This window comes from Urocampus carinirostris, chromosome 5, assembly GCF_059441175.1.
Source record: "Urocampus carinirostris isolate Australia breed hairy pipefish chromosome 5, RoL_Ucar_1.0, whole genome shotgun sequence".
Classification (NCBI taxonomy): Eukaryota; Metazoa; Chordata; class Actinopteri; order Syngnathiformes; family Syngnathidae; genus Urocampus; species Urocampus carinirostris.
In genome coordinates this window covers 19,517,960-19,538,570 of record NC_142353.1, presented here as the reverse complement: position 1 = coordinate 19,538,570, position 20,611 = coordinate 19,517,960, and the positions used below count along the sequence as shown (strand labels likewise).

Below are 20,611 nucleotides of genomic sequence, written 5' to 3'. Positions count from 1 at the left end.
ACCACACAGAGATACAGCTGGTCAGGATACTCTCTATGGTGCCCCTGTAGAATGTTATGAGGGAGGGTGGGGGCAGGTGGGCTCTCCTCATCCTCCGCAGGAAGTACAGGCGCTGCTGTGCCCTCTTAACCAGTGATGCAGTGTTCACGGACCAGGTGAGTTTGTTTGTGATGTGCACCCCTAGGAACTTGATGCTGCTGACAACCTCCACAGCCTTGTTGTTGATTAAAAGTGGGGCATGGTTGGGCTGGTTTTTCCTGAAGTCGACAATGATCTCTTTAGTTTTGTCAACATTCAGGACCAGGCTGTTGTCCCTGCACCAGCCCACCAACTGCTCCACCTCCTCTCTGTAGGCCAGGTCGTTGTCGTCCCTGATGAGGCCCACCACTGTTGTGTCGTCCGCAAACTTCACGATGTGGTTTGTGGCGGACCTAGGGACGCAGTCGTGTGTCATCAGGGTGAACAGCAAAGGGCTCAGGACACAGCCTTGGGGGGAGCCCGTGCTGAGGGTGATGACATCGGAGATGTTCTGACCAATCCGCACTGACTGGGGTCTGTCAGTGAGGAAGTCCAGCAGCCAGTTCCGCAGGGGGGTGTTGAAACCCAGGAGTCTCATTTTGTCTACCAGGTGTTGTGGGATGATGGTGTTGAATGCTGAACTGAAGTCCAGGAACAGCATCCGCACATGGGTGTTCATCTCCTCTAGGTGTGCCAGGCTCAGGTGAAGCGCAGAGGAGATGGCATCCCCGGTGGAGCGGTTTGTCCGGTAGGCAAACTGAAAGGGGTCGAGTGAGGAGGGGAGACTGGAGGTGATGTGCTCTTTAACCAGTCTCTCAAAGCACTTCATTATGATGGGAGTCAGTGCAACGGGCCGGTAATCGTTGAATGATAAGATCTGGGGTTTCTTTGGCACTGGGATGATGGTGGCAATCTTGATGCATGATGGTACTGTGGCTTGGTCTAGCGAGGTGTTGAAAATGTCTGTTAGTACACAAGCCAGCTGATCGGCGCACTCCCTAAGGACCCGCCCTGGAATGTTGTCCGGGCCTGGAGCCTTCCGTGTGTTGACCCTTCTCAGGGTCTTCCTCACGTCAGCTGAGTCCAGGAGGAGTGCTCTTTCGTCCTGATTTGGAACCGCTTTCGCTGCAGGGGTGCCATTTTGTGCCTCGAACCTCCCAAAGAAGTTGTTGAGGTCATTCAGAAAGTCCATGCTCGTGTCCTGCACTGGGGCGGTGGTTGGCTTGTATCTGGTGATGGCCTGAATGCCTTTCCACATATCCTCGCTTAAAGTCATGATTAAAGTACTAATAAGCTATTTTTTCATGTATTTTGGGGGTTTGGGTGGGCTTTGCACTGTAATTAAAAATATTTTTTCTTTTACTATTTTCATGCAACACTAATAAAAAAAAATAACCTACCAACGGGGATAAAATCAATCTCCAACAACTGTTGGTTCGAAGTTGTTTAGACACAGGGAGAAAGCTGGCTGTGTTGACCGAGAGCCTCCATCCGCAAGGAATACTGGCGGGCCCTTGTCCAAAAATCTGACCTGCAAGACGGCAGCGCATATTGGGGAAGATTTCCGCCACCGGTCTGAAGCGAGTCGGTTAAGCTAGTTGATAGCCACCCTGCTAGTAACTAGAACACCGACTGCTTCTAAGTTTTAGCTGCCTAACGTGCGCTTGCTGGTAGGCACTTGGTGGGGTACAGGTGTTCGAACGGCCAAAGCGCAGCGTCCATCATGGAGAACAGGGAGAAGGTGCAGATGCTGACCCATCCTCGCGGGGAGCTAAAGAAACTGAGTGAGGACATCCTGACCAAGCAGCCTGAGGAAATGTTTGACAGCCTGGAGAAGTTAGGTGAAGGGCCGTACGGCTGTGTGTTCAAGGCTCACTACCGAGAGACAGAACCAGTTTCCATTAAGTCCGACCAGCAGGAGCTTATTAAGGAGATTTCTATTATGCAAGAGTGCAACAGTCCACATGTGGTGCGCTACTATGGCAGCTACTTCAAGGACAGTGACCTGTGGATTGTCATTGAATACTGTGGGACAGGCTCTGTGTCTGACATCATACGGATTCGCAGCAAGACGTTAAGCAAGGAAGAGACCGCTAACATCCTTCAGTTGACACTTAAGGGGCTGAAATACCTTCACTTCATGAAGAAAATCCACCGTGACATCAAGGCGGGAAACATCCTGCTTAACACAGAGGGTCAAGCAAAGTTGTCCGACTTCAGCGTCACTGGTCAGCTTACGGACACCATGGCCAAGAGGAACACGGTTATTGGGACACCCTTCTGGATGGCCCCAGAGGTGATCCAAGAAAAAGGTTACAACTGCGTGGCTGACATCTGGTCACTGGGCATAACTGCCATTTAGATGGCTGAGGGAAAGCCGCCCCATGCTGACATTCACCCAATGAGGGCCATCTTCATGATCCCCACCAACCCTCCACCGACATTCCGCAACCCTAAATCCTGGTCAGAGCCATTTCAGGATTTTGTCAATCAGTGTTTGGTGAAGAACCCAGAGAATAGGGCCACAGCCACGCAACTGCTGCAGCACCCATTTATTTGTGATGCCATGGAAATTAAAGCCAAACGCAAGGAGGCAACCGTGCACGGAGAACAGGATGATGACGACCATGAAAATTCTGAAGAGGATGAGGTTGACCAGGGAACAATGGTGATGACGGATTCAGGAGACTCAACAACCATTCGCGCCATTGACTCATCAGACGGCACATTGGGAAGCACAAGACAAAAAGACAAGGAAGGGGACGATATGGGAACCCTTCGCTCCCAACAAGGGACCATGGTCATTGACTCTGATGACAATGATGAGACAGGAACAATGAAAAGGACAGGTAAGTCCTCCTTGCCTGCCAAGCCATCTTTCTTGGAATACTTTGAGCAGAAGGAGAAAGAAGCCAACTATCAAAACGGTGGACGTTCCGTAAGAGAGGACCACAAATTGTTTGTGGATGCAGATCTGGAGCTCGTGAGTTCATGGTCGGTGGAGGACCTGCGTTTGCGTCTTGCTGCCTTGGGCCCGCAAATGGAGCAAGAAATGGAAGAGATCAGACAGCGCTACCAACCCAAGAAGAAACACATCTTGGAGGCCATTGAAGCAAAGAAGAGGAGACAACAGCAGAATTTGTGAATTCGAGTTGCTCGTGAGTGGCAGGAGATGGGGCGTTATAATGGGGTAATTTGAAACCTGCAAAGTGATCTTTTGGAGCACTAAACACTGATGATGCTCTGCATCTCAATGAATAATGGGACATGCTCCTATTTTTAAAAAAGCGCACAGTCTGTCAAACTTCCCCACATATATTGCCCCTCCCCCGACAACCACCGACTATTTTGTGCTTCCAAATGTGTGGCAAGTCCTGGAGGAGCGGTGATTAGGATAAAAGAAAAGCAGATATAAAAATTATAAAGGCTCTTTGAACTCCTTTGGGCATTTTTAACTTGTATATACTCAAGGAAATATTCTACTTTCATCTTTTTAAAAACAACTCAAATGACACACCCTACCTATAAAGCAATATTTACTTTTCAATGAATGAAGTTTATTGAAAATAAACCACATGTAGTGTTTTGAGTCTAGCCAGAAGCTCATTTCAGTTGAGACCAACATTTCTAGTACTCCACTAAGGATTCAATTTAATGAGTCATCCATTGTTGAGAAAATGCGTACTTACTCCATTAATAGCTTTATAACGTACCAGTAGGCTCTCACTCCTTAATTAAATAATTTTTCCACATAACACCCCTGCCTCCACCTCTTTTTTATGTTCTCGGCAAGAGCTTACCTGCGCTGCTACGTAACATGTTTAAAAGCAATACCCGTTTGCCTCTTCTCAGAAGTCATTTATATTTACATCTAACAGAGCAATTACATATGCTGAGACTTCTCTGCAGCCTCGGCTGTAGCTGCACGCAGACAACTTTGCAGGCTGCCACATTTAGCTGCTGCAGCTAATGGAGCAGAAAGCCAATTCTAGCCCTGTGCGCTGGTGATAATTATGACCGATCTGAGATGTCGCATGCTATTATTGCCGGCACTTGACAAGTATATGCATGGGGGTGAAGTATGACGAGAATGAATGTCAGAAGACGTGTTAGGTCGTTGAATGATTGACATGAGTGAAAGAGGATGAATGAGAATGAGAGAAGCGGACAAGACCAATTATCAAAGCTTGCCAGAAGATTACAGACAGCCCGTTGATTCTTCTGGATAATAAACGGGGTTGGGTAGGGTTACTTTAACTTGATTACTGTCAATTGCTTTTGGATTACTCCGATACCAAATATGCTAAAAAAGACAAAATAAACTAAATATGTATAAAATTATGACTCACAACACGTGGTAAGCTTTCTCTCCTGGCTTTGATCTCTTTGATCTCTGGCAAAACTAACATAAAATGCGAACAAAACAAAATGAAAATAAATCCAAACAGCTTGCCGACATCATGTTTGCCGTTCCATGTATTCCGTTACTCCCCAAGCCTGCACAAAATTTAGTAATTTTATTCATATTTAGTTTATTTTGTCATTTATTAGCATATTTGGTATTGGAGTAATCCAAAAGTAAATGAAAGTAATCAAGTTAAAGTAACCCTACCCAACCCTGATAATAAACAGACGGAAAGTTTTCTTTGAGAACCACAGAACAAGTAAAACAAATAATATAGAAAACCATTACTTAATCCCTTGCTGTGCTACGCCTTGCTTATCACAGCTTTGCCACTTAGTGTACTTTCCTTGTGCATTGTGATCTGCATTCTTAGTTGATAAACAGTCACCCCGCCCTTTTCTGTCTGTGTCTGCTTGTGCGTCAATAACGTTGCGGTCTGAGTTCTACACATATGTTATACCTATTGATGAAAACTACATTATTAACAGAAACACATTTTACAATTTTAAGTTTCTCTAAAAGCCAAAAAAAACCTTCATATAATATAAAGTGCATTATTTTGTTGTATCCAAGTTACTGTATAGATATTTGGGGAAATCCATATAAGAGCAATACAAAATTTTTTATCCAATTACGGGAGAATTCTATAGTATTGTGTTTACCACAGGGTATAAGGAACATTAAAAAAATAAATAAAAAAAATAATCAAATCTAACATGTTAAAATTTGAAGATAATGTGAAACTCATATCCCTATTATTAATATGCAAATCATGTAAGCACCAACTCCGGATACATATTCAACAGTTGTTTCTCTACAAAATAGACTCTCATTATCTCAGGGGAATCCATAATTTCAAGGTCCAATATTCTCAAACAATATTGAAAAGCTATTGCCCCACCTGAAAAGCCACTGATTCATGGAACGATTTAGATGATGGTCTTGAAAATGTCCCCCATTTACATACATTAAAAATATAGATTCATATACACTATACATTTTTGGCATAATAATTTTTATTATAAGTTTCCAAAATCTTTCACCTAAGAAAAAATAAATAAATGTGTTCATCTTTATAAAAAGAAAATCCATTACCAATCCAGAACTAAATACTGTTGGAATGTTGTAAATGCATTTATTTCTTAAGCAATATAAGTTTCTTTGGGTACTGTATGTTAAAGGAGTCACTAGCGATACCATAATAAGTTTGAAATGCCATTTTTTTTTTGTTTTCTTATCGTCCTTTGTGGGGTACAGTTCTGTTTTCTTCTTTTGATTTTGAATAAGTCGACCCTGCACGGGAAACATGGAAAAGGTGCAGGCACTAAAAAGCATTGGCTTCAGCCTAATCTCGTCAGGCACATGTTTAAGTATTGTATTATTTTAATTTACAGCTGTTTGTGTGCAAATAGTTAATTGTTTTTTTTTTTTGTTAATCAAGGATTGAAGCTGTTTTTGCACTGTGCCTAAATACAAAGACACAAACATTTAAAGTAAGACTTATACTCTGGATCAATTAATGTTCCAGAAAATACGGTATATTTGAGCTATCTCCATTAGGTGTAGTTACCACTGTAAAATACATCAAATTAGTATTGGTCACTGCACTGTACACACAGTCTAACTCAAAAGGATGGTGTATCATGTAAATTAAATCCGAGGTTAAGTTAGTATGCTGAGAACAAACCCGTAATTACAGTGCAAGGCATTAGCATATCACAAATGCAACCTGCCCACACAGCCCCTTTATATATCAACATGTCAGTGATTGCAGCCTGTTGTCCATAATTCAGAAAGCGCTAATGCTTTGAGCTCAATGCAAAAATACTTAAGGATGCCGCCATTGTTAATATTTTTACAAGATAACCGTCATTACTCAGCAGCGACAATGAGTAGGAATAGAATAAATTCGACCACGTGTGGCGACAGCACAGAGCGATGAAATTGATCACCGAGTCCGTAAAGTAAAGCACTCTGAAAGCTGCTGCAGTTTAAAAATGTTTTAAAGCCTCAGCAGGGAAATGATACAATATTTAGCTTTGCTCTGCACACTCACAAAAAAAAAAATAGCCAAAAAAACCCTAGCTAAATCAGACTCATGAAAAGTGTGCCTTATAGACCATAAATATAGTAAATACAGTAAATAAATAATATGGAGATGAGTGATTACAATGAAATGTATGTATATGGGGTAACATTTATGAATTATAAATCATTTGATTTATATTCAATCAAACGCTACTTTTCTAACATTTTTATTTGATGACATTTTCATCTCATCTCATTAGCTGCACCGCTTATCCTCAGTAGGGTCGCGGGGGTGATGGAGCCCATCCCGCAGCAGTGGGCAGGGGGCACCCTAAACTGGTTGCCAGCCAATCGCAGGGCACACAGGGACAGACAACTCACTCGCTCATTCACACCTAGGGACAATTTGGGCCAGCCAATTAACCTGGCATGCATTTTATTCCATATTGCAGTCCAGCAAAAACATCTCTCTCTCTCTCTCTCTCTCTCTCTCTCTCTCTCTCTCTCTCTCTCTCTCTCTCTCTCTCTCTCTCTCTCTCTCTCTCTCTCTCTCTCTCTCTCTCTCTCTCTCTACTGACTAGCCTAACCTGTGCCCATTCATTTGGCGCCAGCCACTGCGGACTACCTGATTGGATCCCTGTCCCTCTTTAAACCCAGTCCTGTCACTGTCCGGTTGTCAGTCCGTCAGGAAACCTCTGCTGTTACAAGGCAAGCATTTTGACCCTGACTCCCATCTGTTCCGTTTTTGCACCCGTTTGTCCATCTGTCCGTTCCTGATCACTCCTTCTGTCTCCGGCTACGACCAGTTTTTGATTCCGACCACATCAGCTTTCCCGCCCCGGTTTACGACCCGTTTTTGATCCCATCCACATTTTTGCTCTTCTGTCCCAGCTATCGACCTGTTTTTTCTGTCCCTAACACCGCCATCTCCCGCTACGGAAGATCCCCTTCCGTATGTGTAATTCTCCCATAATGTAATTAAAGGCAGGCTCTGGCTACCAAATGCTTTGCAAAACATGTAAATGTTGCGGAACCTTAAAAATGTGAAGAAAAGTAATGACCTCTAATCCAGGCTGCCTGGTCTTGAAATCTGAACAACCATGGCACTTTACGACAATTTATGGATAAAGAAAAAAAAACTTCATTAGAGCTACAAATACATATGTACGCTATGTACAAGCTGTTTTTGATGAAGCGGCATCATTAGGCAAGTCTCTCAGTCAGTCTAAGAGGCTGTTAATGTAGATATGTGTTTAATGCAATATTTACTTCCCTTTATTCACTTCATTAATGTTATAAAAAATAAAGAAAATAAAACGCCTTTACAATGGGTAACAGTTAACAAAGCTGCAATTATACAATTTCATTAGCTATGTTGGGCTTAATGAAATAATGCAGAGATGTAACGATTAATTTGGCCTGTGAAGATATGCTGCTAAGCACATCTTCCCTTATCTCAAAGATAAAGGGTTGGCACTTTGAATGCGTGTGTGCTTATTCTCTATGAATCACCCCGACCTCAATTGCCAACTATTTAAGTTCAAAGCACGCATAAGCTTGTTGGTTATTGGATGTCTTAATATAATATCCTCAAGCGGCATAACTCTTTAGCATGGGGTGCGTACGAATGGTTCTTTTAAGCAGAATATACTATCTGACAAGGGTGTAGGTCTGGTTTTGGCATTGGTGGGGACTAGGGGTAGGCGGATTGATCCTTTAATTCGATATTATCGATACTAAGCAAGTATTTGGATCAATATTATTATCCTGGGACTTATACTTCACTCCTCCAACAATTTCCTTTAAAGCACCGCTTCTCTATTTATATAGCGCAGCCTCAATCTGTGACTCACAAGGACACATTCGGAAACTCTCTATCGGAGCCTCTGCTGCCGCATCCCGCCCGCCAGGCAGAAGACGAGGCCAAATCTATGTGCCCAGCTAAAAATGACAAATGCAAACAGAAAACGCAGCCAGGTGTGGATATTTTTTTCATATACAGAAAAGAGCAATGCCAGATACAATTTGTCTGGTAAAGAGGTCTTCTACAATGGCAACGCCACAAATTAACATAAAACTATTGAAACATTATTGCTCCTGAACAAATAACTGTAAATCAGTTGTCACTATGGCAACCGAGCCAATAAGAGGCAATCGACAGTTTATTTGCATTACTGATTTTATTTCCAAAATTCTGTCCAATCCATGGCATTTTAGTTCTATAGTTGATATTCTATACAGTATTAGTATTTTTTTTAAATCACTGCTTTTCTGTTTAGACTTTATTGGCTTGTGTTTTGAGACAGTTGTAATATAAATCATTATATTTCTTTTTTTTAGTTTGCAATGTAAAAAAGGGACATTCTTAGTGCCTTACATAATTGTTTTGTTTATATCATAATTATAATATATACTATTATATGTGGGCAGCACGGCAGCGCAGTGGTTAGCGCATGTTCAAGTCATGGGTTCAAATCCAGCTCCACACTTCCTGTGCGGAGTTTGTATGTTCTCCCCGTGCTTGCGTGGGTTTCCTCCGGGCACTCCGGTTTTCTCCCACATTCCAAAAACATGCATTTCAGGTGAATTGGCTGGTCCAAATTGTCCCTAGGTGTGAATGAGCGAGTGAGTTGTCTGTCCCTGTGTGCCCTGCGATTGGCTGGCAACCAGTTCAGGGTGTCCCCTGCCCACTGCCCGATGATTGCTGGTGTGGGCTCCAGCACCCCCGCGACCCTACTGAGGATAAGCGGTGCAGCTACTGAGATGAGATGGGAGTATTATATGTTATTTATTTATTTATTTATTTACTTCAATCTGATCAAAGCATAAATTCTCATTATCGCCCACCCCTAATGGGGACATAGTTTTATTGTTGTTGTTTTTGTCAAGTGATTACACTATATTGGTGGGAACAAAACAATGATCCCTTGACTTTTGTGGGGACACTTCCGTTCCAAAACTAAGCCCTGTCTATATGATGTGCTATTTTAGTTCATCTGGAAACAATCGCAATGAAATGAATAAGCTCTCGCTTTGATTTTTCTCCTATGATTCGTCACATGCCGCCGTCAATAGTAGTGAACAAGTAAAAAAAAACAGAAATGTACAATTTTTAGTGATGGTTAGATATTCAGTGTATTGGACAAGAATAGATTGTAAACATAAATCAAAAATTTGGTATTGTGTATTCATGTAAGCAAATATTATACAAGCAACATAGCCAAAGAGCATTTGAATATTCCTCTTAATGATCTAGTTGACATTGCACATTGACAGAGTGAAGAGTTGCTGGGCCAGAATACAAACAAGACCACACACAAAAACAACTACTTAATAATACTTTAATGCACTTTCTATGCTTGAGTGAAAAAAAAACTGCACAAACTAAAGTGGTCCACATAAAAGGAATCAGGGCTGCACTCGCTGAATACAAAGTACGACTAAAAGCAGGTAAGTAAATGAGAACTTATGTAAATCCACTCAAGATGTTTGTACAGACATGATAAGCGGTTTGTTGACTCACCCTGCTGACTCCTCGCCCACGGTCCTCGCCATAGTTTGTGCCCAGGATTTCGAAGAATATGTTTGGGTTGGTGCCGTTGTCGGTGAACTCCAAAAAGCTGGTCAGGCCGCTCACGCCAAACTGAAAATACAATTGTTTATTAATTACCACTTGTTTTTCTAACGGACCAAGAAGACGTAACAGTGAGTCTTCCAGCCAGATTAAAATGCATTTTTTTCTACGATTGTAGCTGTCATTGGCCTAAAATGTCTTAAATTTGCATGCTTGTCAAGGTGTGTTTGGAGTTTGTTCCATTTTGTATCAAGTTCTAGATGTATTTCAGAATATGTTTTGTTATTAAAGCTAGATGTTACCATTTTGGAGGTTTAGAACAGAAGCCATCTATCGCAAGAAATAAATGGCGCAAAGGTGAGTAGCCTACCCTAGATTTCAGAATACAGAGTGTACCTGATTAAAAGCCGCATGGTCACATTTAAGAACAAAACTACATTTTTACTTTGTACAAACTGCGTCCGAATATGAAATAAGCATTAGATAGAATGTAATGCACGTCTATTTCTTACATATCCTATCCGGCACAACCCTTGCGCCAACCGCATGGGGGATTTGGGCTGCAAAACACCAATAGTGCCGTCCCCCCGCACACCTATTGCGGTTTTCAGTAGCAGTTATGCTTGTGACCATTCAAGATGGTGATTACAAAGACTAGCACATATTTACTACTGCGTTGACAGAACATGCGAATAAGGGAGTCCTCGTTTAAAATGTGAGCACTATAGTTCTAGACCACAGTGCCAGGATAACCGTACTATGAAGAATAGCGTGGCTTTTTGTGTTGTCATAGATGGTTCCTACGAAAATGGACCAAAATGCATTTGCATATCACTTTATTCTTCATGATCAAGGGAAACTTCAGCAACCTGTCATTGACATCGATGATACGGAAGAACAAGTGTAGCATTTTTTTGATAGATAACTTCTCCTGCTTTTTTACTTCAGATATATACATTGAGGACTTGATTTGTGGGTAAAAAAGATTAAATATTGTGAGTATGTTGTAAATAATGGATAACGTACCGTCAACCTCTTGTTTGTTTCCAGTCATGTATTATATGCGTAATGTTGGCAGAGATATCAACACATTTCACCTCTAAAACTGTGTCATGATGTTTTCACGACGTCACCAAAATGTTTTGTGTTTAGAGCGTTGTGGAAAAGAGCAGCTTGCCATTTTCCTCCGTGCCGTCACATACAGATGAGCCGCATGGTATTTAAAGCTGCTGTGTTTAAAATATCGCAAAAAGTTGTGGCTTGTAGTCTGGAATTCAGGGTAATCAGTTTTTCAACTGCAGGAACTAAATAACATACAACAGTGCAGTTTAATAACTTTTTAGTAATGCAATCAAAAAGCTTTCTGTGGCTCTTCCACCCTCTTGTACTATCAAACTCGCCATATTTCACTGCAGCGAGTCATAAATTGCATCATCACGGTCAGAAAAGAGCTCGTAAGGACCGGAGAGAGATCCCAGCATTGAAGCCATTCAATGTCTTTGCGCTCCTTTAAAACAGGATTGCAGATAATGTGGTTTCCAGACCTTAAATTTCTTCGGATTAGAGGCCGCACCAGCCCAAAAATGCATTAGAAGGAAAAAAAACATATAAGATGCTCCAGAGTATAACTCTCGCCCCCATCCAAACTACGAAAAAACGTGTGACTTACAGTCTGGAAAATACGGTATGTGGAAATGTCAGTGAATACAATTTTGCTCTCCCATAAATAATTTCACCTGACCTCTTTCATCAGGTCACAACCTCAACATACTTACGTAAAAAATGCTTATATGATAAATGATGTTTATTAGCAATGGAATATATTTCTCAGGTAGAATTGTTAAAGGATGAAGTTTGTTCTGTAGTGCAGTGAGGATCAAAATGTTTCTTGTCTAGAATTACAATTAATGCAACCGGAAATGAAGAAATGATCCCTTTTTTGAATACTTAAAGGCCCCACGTGTCCTTGAAGGAAATACCGGACAACATGATTATTCACACACATTTATGAAAACTTTCAACATTCATTTTAACTGTAAGTAAATGAATGTGGTTTGTAATGGTGCCTTACCTTGAAAAAATAACATTCAAAATATAAACAACACCCCTTGCAATGCCAAAAGAGCTAGTAGATACCAATACCAGTAAATCTTAGTATTGTAATTGCAGTGACCTTCATTATGTTTTATTGACAATTTAGTTGATGGTAAAGTTCTAAACTAAACAAACTGAAATAATTATTTAATCTACATTAATGAACATTTAATGTAAGTACAAGAAATAAATTGTTATTAGAACTTTAGCAGCCTTGTCCGCAGGCTAAAAAGTCAAAGGTGAATCAAATGTAACAAAGAATTTAGTATCTACAATTACAGTGGAACCGTATTGCCACTAGTAAAAAAACACGACTTATTCTGTTCTCTGAAATGTTGGTGATTTTAGCAAAGGTAAACCGCAAATGTCTTCCGTTCTCATGATCTTCTTTTGATCAATTCACCCTAAACCTAGAATATATTTAACAAATACAAAAAATATATAAATATGCACATTTTAGTTATATTTGGCTTTTTTTTGTTACTTAAGTACATTTTCAAGTTAAACTTTTTTAGTAGATAGATAGATAGATAGATAGATAGATAGATAGATAGATAGATAGATAGATAGATAGATAGATAGATAGATAGATAGATAGATAGATAGATAGATAGATAGATAGATAGATAGATAGATAGATAGATAGATAGATAGATAGATAGATAGATAGATAGATAGATAGATAGATAGATAGATAGATAGATAGATAGATAGATAGATAGATAGATAGATAGATAGATAGATAGATAGATAGATAGATAGATAGATAGATAGATAGATAGATAGATAGATAGATACTTTATTCATCCCCTAAGGGAAATTCACATTTCCACAGTGACTATGGTACTTATTTTACAACAGGATTTTGTTTCACACATCTAATACTATTACCATAGGTTGACACCATTTTTTTCACCGACCAAAAGAAGAGTCATAATGAGAATGAAAAACAGGAGTGATTAATGGTGGATAATGTGAGACAATTAATTCCTGCAGTGTGCTGGATGTCAATACTCTTACAAACTAAGGAACCCCCTAGAGTTTGAACATTTAATAGAGAGGCTTTGACAAAAAGTCTACAGTGTGCTAAATCTAAAAAGAAAAAAAACAGGAAAACATTTTTTTTTATTGCTGGCACTTTCCAGGTAAACAACACATGGCAGTGAGTTAGAAGCATATGTTCACCTCCACGTTCTGATTTTTAATCCCTTGGGCATGATCATTATTTAGGTGCATATTGGATTACATTAATTAATGAGACATATTTCAGAGTCCCATCTCTCATTCAAATTCCAGATTTTTTTTGTTGGATTTAAACTTTTTGGGCTTGGGAGCTTGAGTTGAAATCACTAAAGTTCATCTTTGAGAGAAATACTCTCTATTTCCCTCCTGGATCGAATCCCGACATGAGCGGATTCTGCAGTTTGAAAAATTCTTCACATCCTGCGTGGATCCCATTGTTATTTTATTCCCAAAATAGATCAACCATCGATGATAACTTCACTACAGTATTCATTACAGTATTTGACCTATCGGTTTCGTTTCCTGTAGAGTAATGACGTCATTGAAAGGAACACTTTTAAAATGGCGGATCTCATTAACACAAGATATGAGGCGAGCTCCAAAACAGAAAAAAATGTCGTGAAGAGCACAACAATTATTTATTCTTGGAGAAAATTAGAACTCTGCTATCATGTTGATGGGGGCCTTCTGAAATATTTCTGAATGTTGTGTGCTTCTACCTCCATAAGCTGCGTGGGGTAAGTTTACCTGCTGCCATTACAGCCTGCACTCCTTATCTGCCTTCGCCTCCTTTTAGGTAAGTGATGATGGATTTTTGTTTGTGTTTTTCACTGCCTGTGTGACAGTTGGTACAATATTGTCCGGCTGGCTCCCTGTTAAAGTCGGGGCTAGAGAGGGCTTTCCTGTTTTGTTTGCTCCTGGTTGGCGCTCGTTTACTTCATACCGTGTGTTGTTTGACCGGTTAGCCGGGCCTTGAAGCATGTTTTGCCATGTTCAATGGTGTATTTCTGTCCCTTTTCGCTTTTCATCTATCACCTTAACTGTTGCTACCTTTTGGTGTGGTTTCCGGTTAGCCTGGCTGCCTCACGATTTTACACCGATTAGCCCCCTGTTGGTGGGTATCAGTGTGTTTTTTTATGCCCCTTTTAGCCCCTTTCGGCTGCTTGGCCTTTGTTTTACCATTATTGCATTCACCTGTGACACAACGCCTAGCTGTCCTGCTAAAAAACAATCGAAACATTTCTTAAAACACTTGTAACACTTTGGCTAATTAACTCGTATTAAGGGGACTTACTTGTAAGGGTGCTAATGTTACTCAGATGACGTCATAGCTCAGGATGACATAGACAATAGATGCTCTCTTCAAATTGCATGATGTCGTAAAAAAAAGAAATATACCGATGGAATATACATATATATATTGATTTTATTCAAAAATCAATTTTCTATATTCTCATTTTTACATGTTTAAAAATTCAGGAAAACCTTTAATGATAGACTCAATTAAATTACTCTTTTGGCACTTCCTGAACCGTTCACTTCTATTTGGCAAGGGGTTTACTCCTGCATGCTTTTGGTTATTTGTTTCAACTTTTCCTGTTCACCTTGACTTTTTGTCTTTTATCGTGTATTTTAAACTGTATTGGATCTGTGCCTCTTTGCTTTGATACCGATTAAATAAATAAAAAATGGATCGGGTGCATCACCAAATGCCGCCGCCCTGTGAAATGCTAATTTAGGATTAGCGCGAGGCAATAATAAATGTGGAGGTTTTCTATCTATCAGAGCGTTTCACCTTGAAATGGGTGCAACACTTTCATCAGGCAGTCAGGCTCTTCAAGAAAGCGTCCCTGATGGCGATCTCTTTGGAGCTTATTCAAATACCCCTCTAGCCCCCAGAGATCTGAAAGAGTTGACTTCTGTTACATTTATCAGTGTGAACGCTGTTTACGTGATAGTGCCTTTGATTACCGCACTCATGGAATAACGCTAGGTCTTCGTTCTGATGAGTGTACATAGTTTTTTTTTACATTTTGAATCATTCGCTCAGTGGGTTGTAAGTCATTTATCAAGGTGGCAGGTGAGTTGTCAAGGGAATGGTTTATTTTTTTTTTGCCCAGGAACCTCAAAGTGATAAGATCACAACTAAAAAAGGTCTCTTCCATGCTGTATAATATAAATCTTAATAATAGCTTAAGTCATAAAGGTAACCTATCGTCACTGCCATGTGAAAATAACAATTATCTGTTTTATGGAATGTTTACATAATAAGCCATATCATGAAAGGAAAAATAAGTAAAATTTGGGATTGGGATGTTTGCATTGTAAACATCTTAAAGGAAAAAAAAAGTCACAGTGTTGATAAGCTGACAAGAACAGTAATGTGTTGTTTAGGATTTGCAGTTTTATGATACTACTATTTTCTTTTTTAAGTCAGCAATATTAAAATTTAAGACATAAATAAAATACATTATTATTATTTTTATAATATTTTAACCGGTGAATTTTAAAAATATTATCCTAAATGTATTGTTTGTGTTTTCCACGGAGAGATACAGCTACTCTTAAAACAATGTGAGTATTTAAATATGTTTGTTATTAAAATGACTTTTTTTTTTTCCTGCGATTACATGCATCATTTTGGCACATAAATATAAACAAACAATTTACAGATCAATGTCATTATTATTGAGGTTTTTAACTGTCCCTGAATTCCAATGGTTCTGATTTGGATTGTTTCCATAGTGTTTCAGTCCATGGTCAGTACCCTGTTCCTGAATTCATTTTAAATCCATGCTTTAAAACGCTGCTAAATATTTTTTCCTTACAAATCCCAATCAATGTATTGCAGGCCCGCCTAGTTTGAGTAGCACAATGACTACCAATCACTGTACATTACAATGTAGTGTACGGCCGTTAATGGATGAAATCCCCTTATAAGTATCTAAATTATAGAATATACCTAATACATATGTAATCATTTTATAATGTAATTATTTTAGCATGCAGAAAATATGAATACACGCTTGATATCATAAAGTACCTGCATCCTGGGTAATGTTTGCAATGGTGTTAGTGTCTCAACATTAGCCAAGCTAATGTTGCTGTGTAACATTACACATCCCAATAATTTTTGGGGTGATAACACTTTGTCTTATCATTGTTTCTACTCAAGTTGTGCACTAAATGTCCCAAAACTGCCCTACAAACTTCTAATTGTCGTCTTATAATGGATGAGTCACCGTGCATCTTACATATTAGTGGTCCAGCAAATATATTAACTCCAAAATACACCCAATTGTAAAAAAAAAAAAAAAAAAAATGAACGCGGTGGCAGTGTAATTCTCATACCTTTTTGACAGTGTCCAGCATACTTTTCCCGCCTTGCCAGGGTTTAGAGTTTTTCCGAATGCAGCTCAGACTTGCCATACTGTGCCATTTTCTGTCCTCCAGTTTTCGATGGAAGGTGTTAGCCAGCAGCAGCACAGTGTCATAGATGTAGCGATTAGTTATCTGCAGACACAAGTAAAAAACAAAAATAAACATTTATATTTGCATAAAATCTGGGTTTTAGGCAGTACGACTGATTGATAATTTCCAGTATACAGGATTATTAAATGCATTTAGCAGTTTTTTGACTGTCAGTTAATTTTCTGGCCCTGCAGTAATGTAATGAAAACCACAATACTTATTCTCATCACTTTTGTTCCTTGAGGGACAGCTGAAGGTGTCTTGAATCAATCAAAGATAAATAATTATAAACACTGCTGCTACTACTGCTACGCATACTACTACATCAAGTACTACTACCACGACCACTACTGTTATTACTACCTTTCCAACTACTACTTCTAACTACAATGACTACTATTAGACGTTGCGGTGCTGTATGCTAGAGGCACAGTAGCGGACCGGAAAAACACACAAAAATGTAATCAACACAACCCAGAAAATTATTGGCTGATTTCTTCCCAGTTACTAGCTTTCCTTATTGCAACAGAGCCACCACCTCTTTGACCTGTGGCCCTCTGGTAGGCGTTACATTTCCCTTGAAACTAACATGCTCAGAGACGGTCTCTTCCCCAGGGCCATCACCACCCTAAATAAATGCCAACACTGTGAAAATAAATAGCTTGCCTGTTTTATTGAAAATTAAATGACTTTTGTTGCTGATGTGTATTATTGCACACACATTTCATTGCACAGTTACTACGATGCAATACTTTTACAACCATGGTCAGTCTCCGATTACGACCTTGTAAATATGTTTGTCTATTTATCCTGACATTCTTTTAATCTTGTTTTTTTTCTTTTACGTGTCTATGATCTGTTTATGCTGGATTGCCATGTCAATGTTCACTACACAGTCATCAATGACAGTACAGACTATTGTAATCTACTTACCACTGCTGCTGTTATTGCGGCTGTTACTGCTACTACTGCTATTGCCATTGCTACTACAACCATTGTTGCTACAACTACGACATCTGCAACTGCTATTACTACAACTACTACTCACACTTATATCACCACCACTACTTTTTTGTCAGCCACCACTACTATTACTATTATTACTGTATTAATTTGTATTTATTAATGTTTTACTTTTGCATATTATTGTTGTTGCTCACCCGAATTTACACATTCATTATTTTTGTACCATTGCAAACTAATCCAAGCCTGATGACTTGACATTGGGACAATCATTCAGTCAGGCAGTGTTGTGAAAGTAGGTGAAATTGTGCATTCTGCAAGCAAGTTCACTTCTCTTTACAGTGACTCACCACCAGATGCACACAAGACTTCTGTACTAATCACAGTTCTGCTAAAATGACATTTACCAACCACAGGATTGCTTCAAAACCAAACACATGGAAGCCTGCAAAGTGAGCATACCTCCATGCAGCGAAGCGGGGGCGATTCAGCCCTGTGATGGATGACACGGTGATTTACCGAGAGTCTACTCTGCCCCAAAAAGATAACGAGAAGATAATGAAAAGACAGCAGCCGCCATAGAGCAGGAGCTGTTGACGCCCGCCATCTCCCATTAATTAAGCGAAGTTATTTCACAGAGGCACACGCTAGCAACCAACACTGCTCATACATCAAAACAGAGCTGTGTGGGTGTCTATTTTTAGACGTTGGCAAGTACAAATAATCAAAGCACTAGTGCACACAAAAGTACCCAACGACGATGGCCGCTTTTCTTCGTTTACATGTGTTGCTCTCGCTATTTGTTTTTTTCTAACCGTAACATGTTGCTGCATAGTATTACTTTGGTGTATGACCAAAAAATGTATTGATATCCAGTTGTTGAATGAAATGCTCTATTGTGCCACCATTTTGAGACTCCCTAAATAAAACACTCGCACACACTTTTAAACATGTAAATGAATTGAATTTAGTTGTCTTTTTCATCATCAATATCAACAGTGTGAAACATTGTATGGAAAGAGTAAACGTGTAATAAAGACGTAAAAAAGGATAATACTGTCATGGAACGGACCAGGAGGAGGAAGTGTGAACTCATTTTGCGTGTACAATCTGTCACTTTAATTTAGAAAATAAAAGTTGTCCAACACGCAGGGACCAAAGACAGAACAAAACAGGCTGAAAGGCAATCAAAAATTCAAACTAGGTAATACTCACAAAACAGGCTTAAAGGCAATCTAGGCATTTACTCAGAACAAACGGGCAAGAACAGGTTTTTCCTCAAGTTAAGCAATGGTCTGGCAACGGGGAGTCCCAAAAGGAGCGCTTAAGTATCCCACATGCAATCAAGTCAATGTGTCTCAGCCGGTGTCAAGGGGCGGGACCAGCTGGGTGCCAATGGCTTTGACCTGAACAATATCGCTCTCTATCAAAAGCTTTTCGCTGAACTAACATTAAATCCTTTTTAATAAGCCAATAAAACCCTGACTAGCGGGGGCAGGTAGAGAACAGTGTTGTCATTGTGATTCCTTAGGTTTACTTCCACTTGTTACAGTTCTTTTAGCACAATTTAAAGTTCCTTTCAGTATTAGGGTTAGGTGAAATCCAAATGTTGGCACCAATTCATCTGCTTATCTCAACAGAGTTTAAAATTGTACTAATGTTGTTCTTCATAAGTGTCTGTTTTAATTTGTTTCCAGGTAGTAACATTAAGACAAAATTTTATGCATTGTAACAAACAGAAAACTGAGATTTCATTAGGACAATATGTGTTTTAAAAAAACAAAAAACTAGTTTTCAATAAGACACAATTTATCTATTATTGTATTTGCACTGGTTATGAACACGTTATATTCATTGAATTGCAATGGAGACACTACTTTTGTAAAGGTACATTTTACAGCTCAGCTCATTTTTAAATCCAGAATCCCAAACTATTATGAAATTTTCCTATCACAAAAATATATTTACGTACAGTCCATATATTTCTTTTTCTCTACCTTAATTCTTTATTTCTACCAGTCATGTAGTGTCTAGTGTCTTGAGTCCTTTACCAAAGGCCCGGGGTATCTTAGGCTTTGGCGCAGGATCTAAGCTGTTGTCAGAGTTGCCCTCTTGGAATGTGATTTCTGATGCTGTTCTAGATATCTGCTGGAGCCATTTTCCCAGCTTGTAGGATCACTGCCACTAGTGGACCAATCAATCTCTACTGGTACCACTGTTGCTTTTGTCGTCCAGTTCCTCACTAACTCCTTTATCAGCCATTAGTATGAATGATAGTTTATTTTTTTTCTCTCTGATGTTGCTAAAGAAAGGGAGAGAGCGAGACAGGACTTAATGGATTGATGAATTGATGGATGAATGATGACATAAGCAGATAACAGGCATAGTGTATTTAATTGAGGTCCCAGGATGCAGATGAAGCACTCCGAAAGTAAAATAAAACTAACAGGTGGTTTTGGACAGTGGAGGAGATGGATGTGCCTAGAGAAATCTGATGCAGGCAGGAGAACATGCAAACCCCACCCAGGGAGGCAAGTAGCTGGAACAAAATACGGGTTTTCTGTTTGCAAATACTTGCACTACTTATTGCGGATGGAAATATCACAATCTTAACTTTAAGTGAAAAACGAGTGCTCACATGTTGTACTGTGGCTCTAAATCAGTAGAAGTCAATTGTTGCAGGTAATCTGTTGAATTTTTTTATGGGTGAAGATAAACCATACCATAATGAGCAAGTTAATACAAGCATTTTTTTTAATCAACGTCTTACTAAATTTGTTCCCGCAGTTTTAAGATGGTTTGTCTCCTAATGAGCCCGACTTAATTGCAATTTCCTAGATGTTTGTCTTTGGAAAATGTTCAAATGTGTATCTAAGAGTGTTACAATCCACATTTTGTCTACGAATGCAAAAGCAAAATAGAGCCAAGAGCAGCCAGTATGATATTATTGTATTGACGAGACTTGCCCTGCATACATTTTGCACCATGGTCAATGCTGCATGGTGTTTAATTGACGCAAAAAACGGAATGGTCAT

The 20,611-nt window shown here is 39.5% G+C and overlaps 1 protein-coding gene and 1 pseudogene across 3 annotated transcripts in view; one reads left to right on the top strand and one right to left on the bottom strand.

Annotated features, from left to right (window-relative positions):
* grid2 (glutamate receptor, ionotropic, delta 2) overlaps positions 1-20,611 on the bottom strand; it is a 669,082-nt gene that overhangs the window by 208,029 nt on the left and 440,442 nt on the right. For all 3 annotated transcript variants that reach the window (XM_088336089.1, XM_088336090.1, XM_088336092.1), the window contains exons 7-8: positions 16,494-16,655; positions 9,975-10,094 (exon numbers count right to left, since the gene is read on the bottom strand). In XM_088336089.1, coding sequence (XP_088192215.1) covers positions 9,975-10,094; positions 16,494-16,655 — 282 coding nt within the window. The remainder of the gene's footprint in view (positions 1-9,974; positions 10,095-16,493; positions 16,656-20,611) is intronic.
* Positions 1,742-3,163, top strand: LOC148365687 (serine/threonine-protein kinase 4 pseudogene; annotated as a pseudogene).